Below are 22,608 nucleotides of genomic sequence, written 5' to 3'. Positions count from 1 at the left end.
AGAACAAGGTATAAAGAAAGAACAAAGTCAAAAGTTAAACATTGCAGTGACTATAGTATAGTGTAAAACATACAAAATGAGGTTAAAGGTTACACATTTGGACACCCAGTGTGAGACCGAGCACACCCATGAAAGAAAAGGCACCTTTGCTCTGCCTCAGCAATATGCCTCAGTGTTATTCTCAGCAGAGCTCCTCCTAATACATCAGTGTGCCATCCCTTTCCTCTTCCCATGCCAATTGCCCTATGTCTAGGAAATTGTCAATTAGAACCATATTTGATGTTTAAGGTACTGTATGACTTAAGTTGAGTTGAGATTGGAGTCCAGATGGAGTCCATACAGAATTCTTTTAGCCAACAGATAAAGAAGGTTATGAGTGCATCAATCCAGGCTGTACTTATAACAGAAGTTAAAAATCACACGACACCAGGTTATAGTTCAACAGGTTAATTTGGAAACACTAGCTTTCAGACCACTACTCCCTCATCAACCACCTGGTGAAGGAGCAGCTCTCTGAAAGCTAGTGCTTCCAAATAAGCCTGTTGGACTACAACCTGGTATTATGTGAATTTTAACTTTGTCCACCCCAGTCCAATACCAGCTCTTCCACATTATAACAAAAGGTTAGTATTTAATCTGTCAAGTTTCCATCCTTGCTGATTGAGGTGGGTTGATTCAATTTTTTTTATTCACTCGTGGAATGTGGGTGGTGCTGGCTGGCCAGCATTTATTGCTCGTTTCTAACTACCCTAAACTGAGTGGCTTGCTAGGCCATTTCAGAGGGAAGTTGAGATATTAGTGAGCCAGATGGATTTCTCCTGACAATTAGCAATAGTTTCATTGTCATCAATAAATTCAACATTCGACCCTATGCTTCCAGTAAGAATAACAAATTTGAAAAATTCAGAAAGATCTCAATGTTTCAGAAACTTAATGGTCAATACAAATGTCTTTCAGTGTGCCTTTTCAGGATGATAATTCAACAGAACATAAAATGATAACATTGTGGTCAGCAGTGTCTTCAGCAATGTCTGGCTCATCTCCCACACTTTAGCACCTCATTTAGGAACTTTCACAGCCTCAGGTCTCAATACTGAGCTCAATAACTTCTAACATTGTTTTCTAATGTTCTTATCTTCTCTACAACCTCTCCCCCCATAGTCTTGTTCTGTTTGTGTCTTGTTAATTTTGTTTGTCATAGAGAGGACCCATTTTCTCTCTGTCACACCTTAATGCTATATCTCCTTATTTCTTTCTCCACTATTAGCAACCTCTTTGTCTTTCACACTGGGCCTCTCCTCTGTCAAAAATATTAAAAAGGAACATTTCCAACACCTTCCATCTGCGCTATTGATTCTGTTTCTCTTTCCACAGATGCTGCCAGACCTGCTGAGTTTTTCCAGCATTGTCTGTGCTTGTTTCAGATTTCCAGCATCCAGCATGTCTTTATAAAGTTATATTCTAGTTGCTCAAAACTTAACTTCGTTTTACATGAACTGATAATAAGTATTTCTGCATCACATGAAGCACTTGCACCAGGACAGACAAGAGCCTGATTCACTTACAATCAAAAAGATCACCAGTTCTCCACAATATGTCATACATAAAGCACATTTCTGCTCTGTAATATGTTAAGTACCTTTATCAATGAATAATTTTAAATAGATACTGCAAGTATGAAACTTGTTAGAGAGAATTCTACTTTTATACACTCTAATGGAAAATTATTCATGGAGAATTTCTAGCCATTTCACAAACATAAGACATGAAAGAATGCATTTGAGTTGAATTTGTCAATAGAGGTAAAGACAACAACAGGATAGCAATGGAATTGAAGCAAAGAGTTGAAATTAAAAAAAAGATTTTAAGGAGTATTGAGCTGCTTCACACCAGTGAGTCTTTTCTTTGTAGATCAGACTGCCATCTAGTGCAGTGCAATTGAACTAGGATGATGCATTTTGATCTAAACTTATTGATTCCTGTCTTAACGGGACTTTGAGGCATGAGAACTTGGCATTAAGGTGATCTGTCATTGCTGCCATGCTTGTTTCCAAGGGTTGAGCCATCGGTTTCCATTAAATTGGCCCACAGGATGGGTAAGTGTATTGCAGTCGGTTTCCAACCCACTCACACAGCATTCCTTCAGGTGAACTGAACTGGAAGGTTTTATAGGCAGCAAACCAAGCTGTTTGGTCATGTTACAAATGTACCAACAAATCCTTTGCAGGACTCAAAACCAAAGTATCTGACCCAGGGGTATCACTGGACATCAGGACACACCAAGGTAGGAGAAAGATGGAAATAGTCCTACTGGGACAGGTTATAGCCTTAAAATATGGAATATTTTGGATGAGGATATGACATAATCATCATTTAATTCTTCCTTATAGTTCCCCTGGTGAATATGGTTACTTGCACTGGCTGCGGTTCTATGTTGGTATATGTCCCAACTGTCTATTCTTCATGTCTAAGATCCCAGATAAGAACAGAGATAGAATCATAAAATCAAGAATGGTTACAGCAGCAAAGCAGAGAATTTGCCCCTTTGTATCCATGCTGGCTGTCCAACTGAGCTTCAACCATTGTGCCATTTCCCAGTCTTCTCCCTGTAACAGTGCACAGTCTTCGTTATAACAATCCAATTCCCTTTTGAAAGCTTCAGTTGAACCACACTGTCATGCATTCAGTCCATTCTAAATCTTAACCATTACCGAAATGGTAAAGTTTCCCCTCAAGTCACTGTTGCTTCTTTCAACAATTCCCTTAAATCTGTGCCTGCTGTTGTTTTTGATCCTTCCATCAGTGGGAACAGTGTCTCCCTATCTACCCTGCTCAGACCCCTCCTGATTTTTAGCACCTGTATCAGATGAAGTCTGAACCTTCTCTTCCCAAGGAAACAAATGCTAATTCTCCAATCTGTTTTCGTAACTGAAGTTCCACATCCCCAGGACCATTCTTATAAATCATTCCTGCACTTTCTTTGAAGCCTTTCTAAAGTGTACTGTCCAGAACAGGATCCAGTTGGAACTAAACTAGTGTTTTATGCCATTTCAGCGTAACTTCCTTCCCTTTACACTCTCCATCTCTAATATTAACATCCAGGATGCTAAATGCTCCATTAACTACTTTCTAAACCTGTCCTGCTACTTTGGTGATTTATGCTCATGTACACTCCACCCCTGTCCCTCTACACTTGCATTTCCTTTAGAATTTCATCCTTTGTTTTCTGCATTTTTTCTACTAAAATGGGTCACTTCACACTTCTCTCCATTAAATTTTAATGTTTCAATTGTTTCTGGAATGTTTTCCACCTCCAAGATTAAACTCCCTGATGTGTAAGGCTGGGTTTATCTCTGTATGTTTCTCAGAACAAGGGTGTGTAACCTTTGCAATTCTCTACTGCTATGGTGCCATCCCAGAGTCTTTAGGAAAAACTGGAAAATTATGCCACTACCATTACAATTTCCACTCTCATTCTCTCTTCATCCTTGGATGCATCTCATAAAGCCTGCGACCTTATCAATGTTCAGCTCAGACAAATCTAAAACCCTTCCTTATTTGTTTTAAACCCTTCAAGTACCTGGATTACCTCCTCTTTCAGTATAATGTGCACAACATTGTTTTCCTTGGATAATGAGTGGTAGAAAGTAGATACCTCAGTCATAGAGATGTACAGCACGGAAACAGACCCTTCGGTCCAACCCGTCCATGCTGACCAGATATCCCAACCCAATCTAGTCCCACCTGCTGGCACCTGGCCCACATCCCTCCAAACTCTTCCTATTCATATACACATCCAGATGCCTTTTTAATGTTGCAGGAAAAGATAACATTTTCATAGTTCTATTTTAACATGGACACCCCCGGATCAGCCCGCTCCTTCTTTTGCCCAACGTCTACAAGTTTATGTGCCCATTGAAGCTACTTAAAGTTCTCCTTGATGTTTAGCTTCCAGCCTCAGTGCACTTTTTCTCCTTACATTTTTTATTTGCTTTACAATTCCCCTTCAAACTTTTTATATTGAGCTTGGTTCTGGGTTTTATTATCTGTATGACATTTCTCATAACCTTTCAGTCTTTTAAGCAAACACTTTTAACTGAAGAGTCTTCCAATGTAAAAACCTAAAATGAAAACTGTTAGGAGCAACATGACTGAAATCCTGCATTTTCAAGTCAAATGATTGGAAAATTGCCAAATATCTTTGGTCGAATGCATAATTCACAAAAAAATAGAAATTAAAACAAATTTACTGTAATTGAATTATAGTGGTTTTAAATTGAAATTATTTGGCTAGTAAAATAATCCTTTACGTAAACTTTAAATTACAATGTATTGAACTAAAACATTTATTTTTAACTGTTGATTCTCATGATGCCATCACTTCCAAAAATCCCTTCCAAACATCTGAGCTACATAAGGAATAAAAATGCTTACAACCATCAGATCCCAAGGAATCACACAGTTGCACCTTTACAAGTTTATTTAGAGTAGAATAATGTTTTAGAAATTATTCATGATATACATGTGTTCCTGGCTGTGGCAGCATTTATTGCAAATCCCTATTGACCTGGGGGTGGGTTTAGTGTAACAAACTGCTCTCTGGAAACTCTCGTAGCTAGGGGGTGCTGGTGGTAGGTGCCTTTTGGTGAATTTCCTCCTCTTCATACATCTCTTGCTCCTGATTCTCTTCACGAGCCCAGGTAGTAACCCAGGTGGGCCCTTTTCTCATGACCCACAACTACTGGAATATGGCTGACAATCACAAATGGATGTGTACATAGGGCTGCACAAGCCGTCCTGTGCAGCCCAGACAGTAGAAGCTGTCACTTGTCCACACTTACCATCTACTCACTGACATTCATGTGGCAACATGAGCTACCTGCACCTAGATTCCTGACAAGAATCATGAGCCAATAGTCCACAGAGGAGATCCAATAGCCAAAATATGACTTGATGGACTGGTGTCTTCCTTGCTGCTTCACCCAACATTTCCAGCAACATCCTTCTAAAGCTTTTCTGAACCTTTTCAAGTTTCACAACATCCTTCCGATAGAGGAAGACCAGAATTGCATGCAATATTCCAAAAGTGACCTAAACAACATCCTGTACAGCCGCAACATGACCTCCTAACAACCATACTCAATACTCTGACCAATAAAGGGAAGCATTAAAACCCTATCCATGGAGATAGTTAACAATTGAGAAGGTAATCATTAAAATTCCTGCTGCAGTTACAGATCAGCAAATACCAGAGATGAAGTAGAAGTAGAGTTTTGCAGATCAATCAAAGAGATATATGAACATTATGTTTATAGTTTAAACCATCTCAGGATAGATTACAATCAATGGAATGTTGTAGGATCAAAGTTGGCAACTTTTCCTGCATCTAACGAGGAAGGGACCATTGTAGGAAATTGGATCAATTCGTACTCGGGGGGAAAAAGAGAACAATTTGGCAAAAGTGCAAAAGGTTTTTCCTTCTTTTTCTCTTCCCATGCTCAGGGGGCACATGAGACAGATGAAGCACATGCTTGTGTGAGTTTCCTTAAATTCTCCTGGAAAGGTCACTAACCTGTCACAGACGGGTGCCACTCTATATGAAGCATGATGGGCCAGGAGACTCTCCTGATCTTACCGTCAGCCACTGGCATCTTGGAAGGATTTATAGGTTAATAATCAACTTGCTCAGTCACATAACAAAAGCACCTTCCATTGTCATCAAGTCCCAGTGCAAAACCCAAACCCTGCCCAGAGGAAGGGATGTTACACGCTAAGATTTCCATTGTTTAAAAGGAGAGTAAAGTTTAATGGGTATGGACCAAACTAATCAGGCAGAACAATGTACAGCGAAACAGATCTCATAGTGGAAAATGTTCAAACGTAAGATGTGGAGAAACTGATATAAATGGATCGAGGTAAAAAGCGGGTGCATCAGAATGTTGGGCTCTGTGGGTGAATGGAGAAATGAAAATCAATCTGAAGCAGAGGCAGATGGAAAAGCTGTCTGCTGTAATGCTGAAGTATGATCCAGAGAAATCTGAGAAGGTGCAGTGAGGAGGAGGAAATCAGGAGAGCTAAAAGGAAATACAAAAATGTGAGGCAGATAAGATGACAAGAAGTAGTCAGGCTTTGTAAAGGAAAATCAAAAATAACAGATTGGTTAAAGAGTGGGCAGTACTAGTGAGGGTGAATTTGTAGAGGATGAAGGTATGGGAGAGATAATGAAAGAATATTTTCTGTCAGTCTTTACAAATTTTGGTGAAAATGAGATTGTAGGATATGAAAGAGAGGCACATGTATCAGTTCGCAGAAATCATCATAAAAACAACCCGTTCAGAAAAAGACATTCTGCAGGGACATCAGAAATGACCTGTTGCAGAAGAAAGAAAAGGATTAATCATTGACCAAATGCTCTTATATTAGTTAGGGGTAAAACGTTAGGAAGTAATATAGGTGAGGGCTTGGAATTAGCAGGGATGTTAAATTGCAAAACATTCTCAAGTGTATTGGGAAAATGGCTCCAATCCATCAACTTTCAGCTTTTACTGAGTCTGGACAAGGGATGGGCAGCCAATCCAAACCCAGAAGAAGGGCATTAAAGACCATAGTAAAGCTGGCAATGTAGACACCACATTTTCAGGTTTCCCAGGCCTCGTGACAACTAGCATTTGAAGCATAGGCAGGTGCAGGGAGGAGGTAAAGTGAGTTTACAGCACTGCTTATGGGTCAGGAGCATTTGTACTGCTTTAGCCGCAAGCTTCCTCCCATCAGAGCCCCACTCTACAACTTAGCTTTCCCTACCACTACCGTGACTCACACCACCATCCCCAAGAACCGCGAGCACAGTTTTGTTAAAGACAAGTTGTGCTTGGCAAATTTCATACATTGCAGGTCAGAAAGGAAAGTACAGCAGATATACTGCCCATAAATTCTCAGAAGCCACTTGACGATGTTCCTCCCAAAGGGATTGTTACAAAAAGGGCAAAGAATGCAATACTAGATAATTTTTAATAATTGATTAGACCATAGTTAGAGTATTGTGTGTCATTGTGGATTTTCTATTATATAATGACAATAAATTACATTTATATAATGCCTCTAATATCCCAAGACACTTTGCAGGATTGGAAAGTATCAGTAACTAGAGAAATGTGTTTGAGGCAGGAGTGACGACAATAGATTTGGTCTTCCCAATATTTAACTGGAGGCAATTTCTGCTTATACAATTCAGGATGTTAGAAAGGCAATCTGATAGTTTAAGAGGCAGTTGGTGGTGGTGGGGGTGGGGGCGGGGGTTGTCGAGAGAGGGGGTGGTGTGTTAGAGTTGGATGTTGTCAATAAATGTATGTGAAAACCAGCCTTGGCTTCTGAATGATATTGTTAAAGGACAAAATAGAGATAAGAAATAGGATGGTGATGCAGGATAAATACCAGAGGCAATGGCAGCAAAAGAAGTAGGTACTTCCTGGTAGTAATTAGAAAGATAATAGTGGGAGTGGGTGGGAACAGCCCTCCTCAGCTGGGCATGTGCATGAAAGGAGCATGGTATGCTCAGTAGTGTCACAGACTGAGACAGGTCAGTGAGGAGGAAAAGAAAACATTCATGTTTGTCACAGTGGGATGAGATATCATTTGTGACTTTAATTAGAGTCATCTAGCAACTGTGATGGGGTGGAGTCCTGATCGAAAGCATTCAAAGATGGAGTTTCAGGAAAGAAGGGATTTGGGAAGTGGTAAAACATTCAAAAAAGATTCACAAAGATGTTAAATCAATGCCATGAATGCAATATAAATTTCCCAAGATTATTCAAGGAATGGGATCTTATATTTGTGAGGAGAGTTTTGAATGTAATGGACTAAAGAAGTGATGAGTTTGTAGAGGATTTTTAAACACTGATAATTTTGAAGTGGGTGAACAGGGAAAGACCATTTCTGCTAATTGGCGATACATTATAAAATTTCAATTATACCTGAGAGAACGAGGATCAGAAGTTGCAGAAATGTATTTACACAATGGATTGTTGAAGCATGGCATTTTTTACCTGACTGAGGTGGATACAAGTGCACCTTTTCTTGCAAAACATTGGAAGCAGAAAGCAGAGGGAAATGAGAAGAATGTGCAACAGTTGGATTAGGTTTTGTTAGCAAAGAAACACAAATGGCCCTTTTCACCTAAGGTGTGTTTCGGTGGCTGGAACATTGAAATGGTTGAAGAATAAGGAAGCTTAGGAAAGAAAAAGCTAAGCTGTTACCTTATACTACACGGAAAGCACCTGCTAAAAATTATCATTCTGTTCTAGAAGTGTTTTCCCCACATTTTCACATTAAAACGTGACTCATCTGAGCTTATCTGAGATTACATCTATTGGCAGCAACTGACAGTACTGTCGACAAAGCACAGCATCTTATGCACTGCCTGGAGGAACAGCTGTATAAAAGCCTGAGTTAATAATCTACTGTAAAATGCTCAATAAAGCAAAGTAAAGTGCTCTCCTAGAAGCCTGTTATGGTTTTAAAACCTAATTAAAAGGTAGCAAAGCCCAAGAATAAAATCCACACCCAAAACCTGACATAGCTATTAATTTTTCATAAAATGAGCTTCCTCCTTTTGATTTCTAAAGCAGTAGCAAAATAGTTGGAAACACATAGAGGAATCATAAACATATGATTATGTGGGATTATGTAGTTTACATAAATATATTGCACATATAAAGCATTTTATATAATCAGCTCATTACAGAGAAACATAGAAAATAGCAGGAAGTGTAGGCTATTCAGCCCTTGGAGACAGCTCTGCCATTCAATATGTTCATGGCTGATCATCCAAACCACTCCCCTGTGCCTGCTTTCTCTATATACGTTTTGATCCTTTTAGCCCTAAAAATAGTAAGATTAGATTAGATTACTTACAGTGTGGAAACAGGCCCTTCGGCCCAACAAGTCCACACCAACCCGCCGAAGCGCAATCCACCCAGACCCATTCCCCTACATTTAATCCTTCACCTAACACTATGGGGAATTTAGCATGGCCAATTCACCTGACCTAACCTCCATCTTGAAAAGTGCTTACAGTGCTTATGTTCCACTCCAATCTCCCACCATTTGAGCTAACATTGTAACCATCTATTCCCTTCTTCTCCATATACTTGTCAAGCTTCCTGTTAAATGCATCATTCCTGCATAATCAACCATTATCTCTAGTATCCTCACCACTCTTGGGTAAATTTCTTCTGAATTCCATATTGGATTTCTTTGACATTGATGGTCTCTAGCTCCTCCCAAACATTCCCTTTGTATCTGCTCTATTATAATTTCAAAGACTGTCCTAAGATCATCCATCAACCTTTTGTTTTCAAAAGTGACCCTTTTGATATGCGTATGCCCACACATTTCCGATATTAGCCATGTAAATCTCCTCTAGGCCTTCTCCAAAGCCACCATATCCTTTTGTAATGAAAGTTCATAACATATGGCGATTGTTTCTGAATTTAAATTCCCAAAGTGATGTAAAGCTTTAATTTTGCTTTGCATTTCTACCTTGTGTGTGCTATGAAGGGAAGGATACAGTTGCACTCCATTTTTGAATTTTGTGAAGGGCAACAAGTTGTCTGACGGTTTGTTTAAATGCATTTAACTAAGGTTTTTGTAACACTCGATGTGAATAGCTTAATGCATTTGAAAGAAAAGTGTAGAAGAAGAAAAATATAAAGCTACTGCCTTCCTACAATTTTCCTATAACACAGAGAAAGAGACAGAAGCAGGATTATTTAGAAAGGTAGTTCCTTTAGACAGAAAAGATGAAGTACTGTTTTGCAGTCTCCAAACAGTTAGACCTAAGATAAGTAATCCCACAACCAATGGGTCAGATCTAAGCTCTACAGTCCTGCCAATCAAATAATTCACTGAATGAGGAGGCTCCACAAATATCTCATTCTGAAGGATGGAAGAGCCCAGCACATCAGTGCAATAGATAAGGCTAAAGCATTCATAATAATCTTCAGTCAGAATGATCCAGAACTTGCCACTCCCCTAGCCAAGCTCTTCCAGTACAGCTACAACACTGGCATCTACTCAACAATGTGGAAAATTGCTCAGATATGTCCTGTACAAAAAAAAAGCAAGACAAATCCAACCCGTCCAATTACTGCTCCATCAGGCTATTTTTGATCATCAGTAAAGTGATGGAAAGTGTCATCAACAGTAATATCTAGCAGCATTGGCTCAGCAGTAACCTGCTCAGTGATGCCCAGCCTGAGTTCTGCCAGGGCCACTCAGCTGAATTTACCTTTCCCACATTTTCAGGCAGTCTTTTCCACAACATAACAACATGCAGCATTAAAATAAAGTCCCTCTCACATTGCCTCTTGTTCTTTTGGTGATTATCCAAAACCAAATACATTATTGCTTCCTTGGTTTCAACGGCACAGTGAATCTTCCAAGTCTTCATAAAAAAAATTGTCATTACATTTCATATCATAATGTAAATTCTCAAAAGAACAACGTTAAAATTGGAATCGGAGAGAATGACAAGGAATCTTTTCAATCTCCCAGGAATGTTATGTACAGCTAAATACTGCTCAATGTAATCCACCTATCCTTCCAGCTCAGACAGATAACAGTCCAGATCTTCCCTGGAGTCATACCCACTCCAATGTGACCTGAAGTTTAACAGAACTGGTTTTTGTGAATAGTCATACTTCTGTCCATTCCGAATGAAGTTATAGCAGCAAATTAGAGGCTTCAGGGGATGAAAGCTTTGAGCTGATAGATCTATAATTTGTACTACACTGCTTAAGTGATGAACCCATAGGAAATGCCTCATTTAGCAGCACTATCAGACCTCTTTTATTAAACTTGCTTAAAATTGCATACAAAATACTTTCATATGGATAAGTTCATTGCTAAGATTGAAAAATGCATTTTAATCCTAAACTTTGTCACATTTCATTGCATTACCTTTACATTAAGCACCTTCTCAAGGACAATTAAGAATCGGCAATAATTATTGACCTGAAGAAAGTGAGGACTGCAGATGCTGGAAATCAGAGTCAAAAGGTATGGTGCTGGAAAAGCACAGCTGGTTGGTCCGGCAGCATCTGAGGAGCAGGAGAGTCCACATTTCAAGCATAAGCTCTTCATCAGGAATGTTCCTGATGAAGAGCTTATGCTCGAAACATTGACTCTCCTGCATCGCAGATGTTGCCTGACCGGCTGTGCTTTTCCATCACCTCACTTTTTGACAATAATTATTGACCAGGTGAGTGATGCCCACACCCTGCACAAAAATGATCTTCTAGCATGACGTTTTGATATTTCCTTGAATTTATTTCTGGAGCAAATTGGTATCTTGAGGCATTCCACTAGCCTCACAGTTACTATCCACAAGTTGCAGCTTATCCCAAGTATGGAAATTCCAGCTAAAAGCTTGAGTAATGAGTGATTCCTAAATTTTAAAATAGAGACAGAAAACTGTAGTAGATCCAGCAGCATCTGTGGAGAGGGAAATAGGATTAACATTTTGAGTTCAGTGTGATTTTTTTGAATTCCAAAGAAGACCCATTATGGCCTTAAAATGTCAACCCTCTTACTGCCAGTCTGTTGTGCTTTTCAAACACTTCATCCCATTATTACGTTTAATTAAAATTAAATTAATTAAGTTGTTGGTTTCATAATTTCAGATCTCCAGCATCTGTGGGGTATTCTGCTTTTATGTTATTTAAATTTTGAGGCATTAATTGCATTTGCTTACAAAAATTAACTGCGTAACACAGTCTGGCTTTATTACAATTCAAAGTTCCATTCTGCTACAAATTGTTGTTACAACCCAGGACAGTTTTCATTAACAGAAATTGAGAAAAAGCCTTGGGTAAGTCTCCAAAACAGCCCATTTGTATTCAGCAAAGGTTGAAAGTTGTCTGCGGAATGATGGCTTCCACAGTTGAATAGGTTGTGTAATGCGGAAACGAACAAGACAGATCAGGAAGTTAGCAAGATTGACAGTGTATTGTGTTGAGTTGGTTGGTCTGGGATGGAGTATTCCAATATATGGTCTAGGCTTCTCCTGACCAGACAGAGGAAGAAAACAGTCAGACTTTGCTTTTACTGCTGCTGGAAAATACACTAATACAATGTGCACAAGTTGAGCTGCAAGAGGGTGACTGGTCCTTGAGGATCCCTACCCCAGCGTGAGTAAAGTCGAACAGGGGAGAAAAAAGTGGTGGCAATTAGGAAACAATTCCAAAGTCTCTGCTTATTCACAGGATCTGATTGATGTTGGGACAATTGGAGCTGGAAGTTAAATTAGATAAATTCATGCAGTGGAGAAAGATATGACGTTATAGAAAGCGTGGATGAGAGTAGAATTAATTCCAGATTTCTCAGGTTTAAAAATGTGCAGGCGTAATAGACTAAACCATCTTTTCTATGCTAGAAGTATACTCAGTTCTAAATAATACCAGAGCAAAAACACAAGACATTTAGTACTCTTGCTTTGCTGTTGAGATGCTCCTTGAGTAGGTGGGAAGGAATTTTTCTTGATGAGGAAGTTCCTACCTCCTCATATTAAGGTCATAGAGTTAGCTTTTACAGGATGATGGTGATCTGACCATTCAGGTGAAAATGGCAGGGGTGATCTCACCCTTACTCTGTGGGTTCTTCCATAGGCATTCTACAGCTGTCTCTACATTGATTTGCTTCAGGCAGGATGTGCCTCCCACTGGGGCATGAGATCATGCCTCAGACAGTTGCTGGCCTTCAAATGGCTCACAGCTTACTGGCCATAACAGTGCCACCAGGGGCTATGGACACTTCTGGAAATACAGCAGGCTCCAACACCAAGGAGCTGGAGTCAGAGTAAGGGCGTTGCCACCAGGGTCATTCTGAAAGGTCACAGGGAGCAGATTGGTTGAGGGTGGGATGAGGGGGTAGTGCAGAAAGGTCACTGGGGGACTGGGGTGGAGGAGAGACCATCCAATGGGCCTGGGATGACCAGTTAGATGAACCCTGTAGCCTGTGACCAGCCAGCATGGCAAAAGCTATAGAGAGGATGATTGGCATGGAGATCTCCTGCCACTGGTCAAATCTCTGATGTGGCACAACTTGTAAGGACCTTAATTTGTCCAACAATGGTTAGGCTATACTCCAACTGCAGTGAGCGTAGGTGTGGGAGACTAAGCAGTGGGAAGCTGCTGGTAACATTTTATAACTCCCTCTGCCTGTAACCCTATTATCGTCAGGGCTACAAAATCTAGCTGACTGAATTATTTACAGCACAAATAGTGGGGTCATTCGGCCCATCAAATCGATGCCTGGTTTTAGTTCAGAAATTGCCAGAATTATTTACATTCTGATCCCTTTGTCAATTTTAGTCCATCTTCTTGATGATGCCAGTTCCTGAATCAACAATGTTCATGTTTTTGTTTTGCTTAATAACCAAACTGTAAACACCCAGCCAGACCGCTGACTGAGACAAATGCATTTTTGGATCAGCTTTTACTGTAAAACTCAATTGAAAATCATACATCAGTGTACTTTGTATTTTAATTTGGGGTCATTTTGAAATTTTATGGTAACAGTCCATCACAAAATAAAGACCATTGCAGCAACATATAAACACCACAGGAACATAATGATGGCACATTAGGGATTGATCTGGATGCACAGTGTTCCTTCAAGTCACTTTAACATCGTGCAAACACATCAGATATTTCTTTTCTGTCCTCTTGCATTATTAATAAATTTCACTGGGCTATTCAGAGCAGATCTTTAAGATTACCAGGAATATTACAGATGTTTAACCTTGCTGTTTACAGTCTTATGAGCAGCACCATCAAACCTTAAGAAAGTCAAACTCCTGAATTGTTTCTCCCGACTCTCATGCTATCCCTTATGGAGTTACTTTTGTACTGGAAAAGCAGCTTACTGACTGAGTTCCATTAAAAAATGAAGTTGATCTTTCAGTTGGAAACATAAGCTGCTAAATTAATAGATTCCAGTGAACTCGGACATGTTAGCACTCTATACACTTCTGCAAAATTGCCCTGGATAGCAATCACTTTGTGATAAACTCTTTATGTCCATCTTACAATTTAGAATTATTATCACTCTGTATCTTACTGTTCAATTTAATGGACACATTTTTGCGATTATAATTTATTGAAACGAATGCAGAAAATGCCCATATAAATACTTATCTTTGTTCCTTTGCTGATTATGTTATGTTACATACCTCCACCATGGCTCTGACACAGATAGGGGAAACGCCACACATTTCCTAATCCCACACAAAATCCAATACATGTTAGCATGTACTGAGCTTTGTTGTCCCATTTGGGTCGGTCATCTACTTCCTCTACCTCCTTCCTCTCCAGCTCTTCATAGGAGAGAATTCGATCTTCCAAGCCAGGATTTGGTAAAACGAGTCTTGGCATTGTGGATCAGAGACAGATAACGCTGCACACCACAAGCGCACACTGTCCCTGACTGAGAACAGGCAGCCAAAGGGGGTCTGAATAAAGTGGAAGGTGCTGCTGTTGACTAGATGCTTTTATACTGAACCTTCAGCACCATCACCTGAAAGTGTGTACACTGTAGATTGTGGTGTCAGCAGAATGCTTGATTACGCGAGGTAAATTTGAAACTTATTAATGTATTTTATCACCCGCTCTTAGCCTCAATTGTAGGTTTGGTATCAGGAGACCAATTAATGTTGACTGCTTCCTAGGAATGAAGAATTTATAAAAGATCTTTGTCCTCAGCACTGCTTTAATTTTGAAATTTTGTGCTGCATATGTTTCTTTCACTGGCTGAGAAACAGTAAAATTGTTACTTTTATGTTGGAATGTCATTTTAGATGGTCAAACATTTCAAAAATGGAAAGAGTGAGAATATCATTACTGTGTGATCATTTAATTAAACCACTCCTTCCTTTTACAACTGGTAATGCCATTCTTAAACTGCGATCCACGTAAAATAATCAACTTGATAAAAAGTTAAGGGCATTAAAATAAATAAATTCTTATTGTACAGTTTTATTGAATTAAAAATCCTGATGCATTCTAGCTCTTCCATTTTTCAAGCACTGCATTAAATCTGAGTGATAGAGTTCAAGGGATTGTTGCCAAACAAATAGACCTTGGAGTGCAGGTTCATAGTTCCTTGAAGGTGGAGTCGAAGTTAGAGAGGGTGGTGAAGAATGCATTCGGTACACTTGCCTTTATTGATCAGGGTGTTGAGGAGAGGAGTTGGGAGGTCATGTTGCAGCTGTACAGGACATTGGTTAGGCTACTTTTACAATGCTGCATTCAATTCTGGTCTCCTTGCTGTAGGAAAGATGTCGTTAAACTTGAAAGGGGGCAGGAAAGATTTATAAGGATGTTGCCAGGATTGGAGGGTTTGAGATATAGGAGACGGTGAATAGACTGGGGCTATTTTCCCTGGAGGCTGAGGGGTGACTTTACAGAGGTTTATTAAATCATGAGGGGCATGGGTATGATGAATAGTCAAGGTCTTTTCCCAGTAAAGGGGAATCCAAACTAGATAGCATAGGTTAAAGGTGAGACAGGAAAGATATAAAAGGGATCTAAGGCAACTTTTTCACACAGAAGGGGGTGCATGTATGGAATGAGCTGCCAGAGGAAGTCAGATTAGATTAGATTCCCTACAGTGTGGCTACAGTCCCTTCAGCCCAACAAGTCTACACCGACCCTCCGAAGAGTAACCCACCCATACCCATTTCCTTCTGACTAATGCACCTAACACTATGAGCAATTTAGCATGGCCAATCTACCTGACCTGCACATATTTGGACAGTGGGAGGAAACCAGAGCACCCAGAGGAAACCCATGCGGACATGGGGAGAATGTGCAAACTCCACACAGACAATTGCCCACGGAATCAAACCTAGGACCCTGATGCTATGAGGCAGCAGTGCTAACCACTGAGCCCCATTTGTAGAGGCTGATACAATTACAACACTTAAAAGGCATTTGGATGGTTATTTGAATAGGAAGGTTATAGAGTGAAATGTGCCGATGCTGATAAATGGGACTAGATTAATTTAGGATACCTGGTCAGCATGGACGAGTTGGACCGAAGGCTCTGTTTCTATGTTGTACATCTGTATGACTCTTTGAACAGCTGGCCAATGAGGTTGCACTTTCTTATGACGTTTCTTTTCTCTATGGTGCCTTGTGTTGTGCCTTCAGTTTTCATATGCCACAGATGTACAAAGTAAGAGGAGTGGCATGGTGGCTCAGTGGTTAGCATTGCTGCCCCACAGCACCTGGGACCTGGGTTCGATTCCACCCTTGGTGACTGCTTGTTTGGAGTTTGCACATTCTCTCCATGTCTGTGTTGGTTTCCTCCCACAATCCAAAGTTGTTCACGTTAGGTAGACTGACCATGCTAAATTGCCCATTGTGTGGGTTAGCTGTGGGGAATGCAGTGTTACAAGGATAGCGTAGGGGGATGGGTTTGGGTGGGATACTGTTTGGTTAGTGCGGACCTGATGGGCCAATTGAGGAGAAAGTGAGGACTGCAGATGCTAGAGATCAGAGTTGAAAATGTGTTGCTGAAAAAGCGCAGCAGGTCAGGCAGCATCCAAGGATCAGGAGAATCGACGTTTCGGGCATAAGCCCTTCTTCAGGAATGAGGAAAGTGTGTCCAGCAGGCTAAGATAAAAGGTAGTGAGGAGGGACTTGGGGGAGGGGCGTTGGAAATGCGATAGGTGGAGGGAGGTCAAGGTGAGGGTGATAGGCTGGAGTGGGGTGGGGGCAGAGAGGTCAGGAAGAAGATTGCAGGTTAGAAAGGCGGTGCTGAGTTCGAGGGATTTGACTGAGACAAGGTGGGGGGAGGGGAAATGAGGAAACTGGAGAAATCTGAGTTCATCCCTTGTGGTTGGAGGGTTCCCAGGCAGAAGATGAGGCGCTCTCACCTTGACCTCCCTCCACCTATCGCATTTCCAACGCCCCTCCCCCCAAGTCCCTCCTCCCTACCTTTTATCTTAGCCTGCTGGACACACTTTCCTCATTCCTGAAGAAGGGCTTATGCCCGAAACGTCGATTCTCCTGTTCCTTGGATGCTGCCTGACCTGCTGCGCTTTTCCAGCAACACATTTTCAGCTCTGATGGGCCGATTGGCCTACTTCCACACAGTAGGGCTTCTATAAATCTAAAGGATTTTCCATAAGATTGATGGAGGAAGAGGCATTTGAAAAGAGAATCTTCCAGTTAGCAATCTCATGTCACCCAGGGACGATAAGTCCAAGTAGCCTTGGTGCAGGTGCAGGTAATGTAGCTAGCACAAAGAACAAGCACAGTAGTAAGAAAAACACTGAAACGAAGGCGTGGCAGATTATTGTTGAAGCTTGATGATGTCGCCTTCTCAATCTGTGAATGTTTGCAACTTAAGGTGGCTTTGATGATGGCAGGTAAGAGGGTGTTATACCTGTTTTCTAAAGGCAACAGGTTAGATATACAAGTCATTGTAAAGCTGAGCAGAGAAGATAGAAATGATTCACTTTGTATTATGAGAAAATAAGGGGTGGGGAGGGAAATGGCAGTCAGAAATATTTCCAGATCCCAAACCCACCCCACGGGGATCAGTCACGTTTTGGAATGTTCTCTCTCAAATGGACACTGAGATAGATTCTCTGGTGGTTTTTGATACCATGCTTTTTAAGGGCAGTCCATCTTCATGTTGTTTGATTTAGTTATTTTAAAATAGTACTTTTAAAAGCTGTAGGACTTCATCAGAATCTTTCTCTCTCAGGTTCCAACAACGTATGATCTGACATCACCCAATGATGCAAACGAACAAGGAGTTTAGTAATTATTAATTCTTTATATCACAACAATGATTTGTCTTCCAAAAATATACTTAATTCATAAGATTAATAAAGGTACATTACATAACCATACAAAGTTGACATTACTTAAGATGTAAAACCTAATCAGTTTCTTCCTATGCTGTTACTTATTGTATTTACAATTATAGACAATATGTGCAATCTTCATTTCATGTTAAATATGCACATCCTGAAAGGATTTAGACAATGGTCTTTTCTCAATGCACCTCTTTGGTGTGTTTAAATTTAATGTGCACCACAGTATATAGAGAGAGGTGGGGGCCAAGTGATATTATCACTGGATTATTAATCCTGAGATCCAGGTAATGTTCCAGGGACCTGGGTTCAAATTAGCAGATGGTGGAAATTGAATCCAATAAAATTTTGGAATTAGGAGTCTAATGATGACCATGAAACCATTGTTGATTGTTGTAAAAACCCATCTGGTTCACTAATGTATTTGAGGGAAGGATACCACCATTCTTAGCTGGCCTGGCCTACATGTGACTCCAGACCCACAGCAATGTGTTTGACTCTTAACTGCCTTCTGGGGCAATTAGGGACAGGCAATAAATGTTGGTCTGGCCAGTAATGCCCACATCCCAAGAATGAATTATAAAAAAAAATGGACATTGGAACAGTTGTTCATGATCAAATGTTGCAAATACCAAGCCTCATGAAAATTGTTAAAACAAATTTCTAAACCTATACTTCATTGATAAAATTTGCAAAAGTACATTACAGAACATTTTGACTTGTAAATTATGGAATCTGTAACAAATTTTAATTTGTGTCCATTTAGTATGTTCCACTGTTAGGTGCCCCATGATAGTTTCAATACTCTTGATGTTGATAATGTACACTTCACATCAGGCATACTGTCTGAGGGTAAAACACTTCAAGTTGGAAACGACAAGATGTGCAGTCAAAATAAATTGCTTGCTAACTGCCATGTTCTACTCTCAGATGCCTCAATACCATGTTCACAATATTTGCTCTTTGTCAAGTACACAGACTGAGGGGTTCTGCAGTTTTCAGCCCGTCAGTGTACTATTGTTAAAAGGCGTTAAAAAGCAACTTATCCTTTCCATTGTGGCAGTTGCTGTAAGCTATAGTGCACTCCTCAGCACATAGTCAGGGACCTTGGAATGTGCCAGCCTGCACCACTTGTTACAGGACAACTCTTTGCACAAGAAAACCTGAGAGTTTCAGGCAGATGAAAGAGCGCCATTCACCAAATTTCCACAAGTTACTGCTGATGTTTGCCTCAGTGTGTGCCAATGGGAATAGTCCCCAGAACAGAGAGACCTGCATCACGGGGCTATGAGATGAAGCTTGACAAAATCTATCGGATCTCTCTCCAGACTCTCTTTGCACAGGCACGCTCAACAAGAACAACTTCCTCACTAAAATAAATGCAACATACTGTGGATGCTGGAGATCAGAGATACAAACAACAAATGCCAGCAAAACCCAGCAGGTGAGGCAGCATTTATTGGGAGAGAAACGGGTTAATGTTTAATACGATCTTGGGAATCGAAGGTGGCAATGAATGTGATGATTTTAATGCTGCAGAAAATTATGGGAAGAGAAGCAACTGGAAGAGTTGGTGAAGGTGCCTCACAGCACATGGTAAAGGGAGTCCGCATGGTGGGAATGAAGAGATGGTAAAGAGTAAATGTTAATGGTAGGTTTTAATAGCAGAAATACATCCTCTTTATTGGAATGAATACCATGAAAACAAGACTCTAGATGGGGGTAATAAAGGGAGAGGACACAGTCCATGAGACAACTTGTTTGAAGAAATGTTTAAATGAGAACATGCTCACTGGTGACTGGGGATTGTTCAGGTCTCTTTGCAGCCACCTTGAGGGCAGTATGTGGAAGGATTTTGACTGCGGGCCTGTGGGAAAGCTCTGACAGGAAGGGTCTTTCCTAATGCCAGCTAAACTACAGCTTTGATGCTTCTTGTTCAGTTCTGGCAATGACGCATTCTGTCAAATGTCTCTGACCATCTAGTCCAGGAACAAAGCTACTGCATCCACCTGTCCCGTTTCCTACAGAATGCGAGGGTCTGCTCTCAACCTGTAACTACTCACTCACTCACTCACACATACACACTCACATATGCACTCACACACACACTCATACACACTCTCTCGCTCACTCATGCACACACTCACTCACACACACACTCACTCACACACATACTCACTCATGCACTTACTCACTCACTCATGCACACATTCACTCACACACTCATGCACACACTCACTCACACACTCACTCACTCATGCATTCACTCACTCACTCAGCCACTCATTCACTCACTCATACGTTCACTCACTCATTCACTCAGTCACTCACACACTCACTCACTCATACATTCACTCACTCACTCATCCACTCATTCACTCACTCATCCGTTCACTCACTCATTCACTCATACTTTCACTCACAACTCATATTTATTCACTCACTTGCTCACTCAGTGACTTTCCACACTTAGTTATAAATTGCGACCATATAGTTTTCTTATCTGTTTAAGGCGAAGGTTTCTTAAGCGTAATTTAAGAAAATGAAACTCTATCTTATGATTACTGTAAATGATTAACCAAATCACATCGACTGAGCTCATGAAATCATTTTCAGTGCCTCAGCAGTCCCTTGAATCTATGCTTCTGAAGTTTAGCTTGTAAACTAATTTAAATCCTCTTCAACCATCTACATTCTTTTTAAACTGCACTAATAATGTTGCTCTGTAAAACATTTACAAGAATAATCAACACTTTTTAAAAATGTACCCTAGTATCCTTGAGATCTGAGCCCCTCCAAACAAGCTTCAGATATTTCACTGACGGGTTTAAAAAAAAATTAAAAACTCAAACACTCAAAACAGCTATTCATAAACAGAAGCCCTGTTTTCTTTTATTTGAACTTTATCACATGGATAAGGTGCATGTTTAAAACACCTTGCAAACTCACAACCACTTCCATCCAGAAGGACAAGGGCAGCAGATACATGGGAACACCATTCCCGATAAGTTCCCCTCCAAGCCACTCACCATCCTGACTTGGAAATATATCGTCATTCCTTCACTGTCACTGGGTCAGAATCCTGGAACTCTCTCCCTAATTGTGGGTCTACCTACAACACATGGACTGCAGCAGTTCAAGAAAGTAGCTCACTACCACCTTCTCAAGGGGAATTACAAATGGGCAATAAATGCTGGCTCAGCCAGTGACACCCACAGCTCACGAGTGACTGAAAAAAAGCATCATTTACCTCTGCCACAGGTCAAACTGGTGCCATAGGATGAACACTCAATTTTTCTTAAAAGATCACTTGTACTGACTTTTTTTGAAAGAGTTTTCTCTCTGGCCATGGGGGAAATACCAGAGAGCTGAAGGACAGTTGAAGTGGTTCCACTTTATGAGAGGGATGGTGGAGAGAAAGCAGGTAATCACAGACCACTCAGTCTCACAGCAGTGCTAGGGAAACAACTGGAGGAAATTCTGAAGGAGGGAATTAATCAAGGGATAGTCAGCATGGATTTGCTTTTTGGAGGTCATCCCTAACAAATCTGGTGGAACTTTGCACAGAGGTGACCAGGTATGTAGACAAACGTTGATGTGGTTTTTATGGACTTCAGCAAGATCATTACAAGGTCCTGCGTGGGAAACTGACAAAGAACTGACAAAAAAGCACAGGGAATCCATGGCAACTTGGCAAGTTGGATCCAAACATGGCCTAGTGTCAGAAGACAGTAGGTAGTGGTCGAAGGCTGTCTCTGCGACCGGAGCCTGATGTGCAGTGGTGAGATCGATGCTGAATTCTGAATTATTTATGATATATATAAAAACAATATAGATGAGAATATGGGGGAATGATAATTAAGTTTCTGGATGACACAAAGATTGGGGCAGGTGGTTGACAGTAAGGAAGAAGGTCTTAGATTATAAGAGGATATAAAAAGAGTGGTCAGATGGCAGTTAAGTGTAGATGGAATTTAACCCTGATAAATGTGAGGTAGTGAACTGGGGAAGAAGGAGTAAGGCCAGGGAGTACTTAATGAATGGTAGGACACTAGGAAACTCAGAGTAACAGATGGATCTTGGGGCTACTTGTCCACAAATCCCTGAAGGTAGCAAGGCAGTTTAACAGGGCAGTTAAGAAGGAGGTGTATCCTTATCAGTTGTGGCATTGATTATAAGAGCAGGGAGATTATGTTGGAGCCATACTGAACATTGGTTAGATCACAGCGGGAGTATTGTGTGTGGTTCTGATGTCCACAATATGGATGTGATAGCATCAGGCAGGGTGCAGAGGAGATTCACCTGGATATTGCCTGAGATAGAGAGCTTTCGCAATGAAGAGGAGCTGGATAAGCTCAGGCTGTTTTCTTTGGAACAGCAGGACATGGACAGAGAGAATAGAAAGCAGCTATTCCCCTTAGTTGACAGGTTAATATAGGGCACACGCTTAAGGAGGAAATTAGGTGATTTAGAGGAGATTTGAGGAAATTGATTTCACCCTGAGGGTGGGGGTGGGGTGTTATGAGGTTTGTCATAACATCTTATGACATTTCTTATGTCTGTGGTCAGCAAGGTTTTAGAAAGAATTCTGAGGGACAGGATTTATGACTATTTCGCAAAGCATAGTGTGATTAAAGTTAGTCAGCATGGCTTTGTGAAGGGCAGGTCATGCCTCACAAATCTTATTGAGTTCTTTGAGGAGGTGTCAAGACAGGTCGATGGCAGTC

At 40.7% G+C, this 22,608-nt stretch overlaps 1 protein-coding gene across 1 annotated transcript in view; it reads right to left on the bottom strand.

Moving 5' to 3' along the window:
• The window catches only part of LOC122564475 (sodium-dependent neutral amino acid transporter B(0)AT1-like), a 49,422-nt gene extending 34,926 nt beyond the window's left edge, over window positions 1–14,496 (bottom strand). Inside the window, exon 1 of the mRNA XM_043719417.2 lies at window positions 14,228–14,496. Within this exon, the coding sequence (XP_043575352.1) occupies window positions 14,228–14,429 (202 nt within the window). The 5' untranslated portion in view covers window positions 14,430–14,496. The remainder of the gene's footprint in view (window positions 1–14,227) is intronic.
• Between the last annotated feature and the right edge of the window lie 8,112 nt (window positions 14,497–22,608).

The sequence above is a fragment of the Chiloscyllium plagiosum genome, unplaced genomic scaffold (assembly GCF_037043375.1).
Source record: "Chiloscyllium plagiosum isolate Xiang-an unplaced genomic scaffold, Cpla_swu_hap1 HiC_scaffold_34, whole genome shotgun sequence".
In the NCBI taxonomy this organism is placed as follows: domain Eukaryota; kingdom Metazoa; phylum Chordata; class Chondrichthyes; order Orectolobiformes; family Hemiscylliidae; genus Chiloscyllium; species Chiloscyllium plagiosum.
Note: the sequence above shows the minus strand (reverse complement) of the source record. Positions and strands in the feature narration are given on the sequence as shown.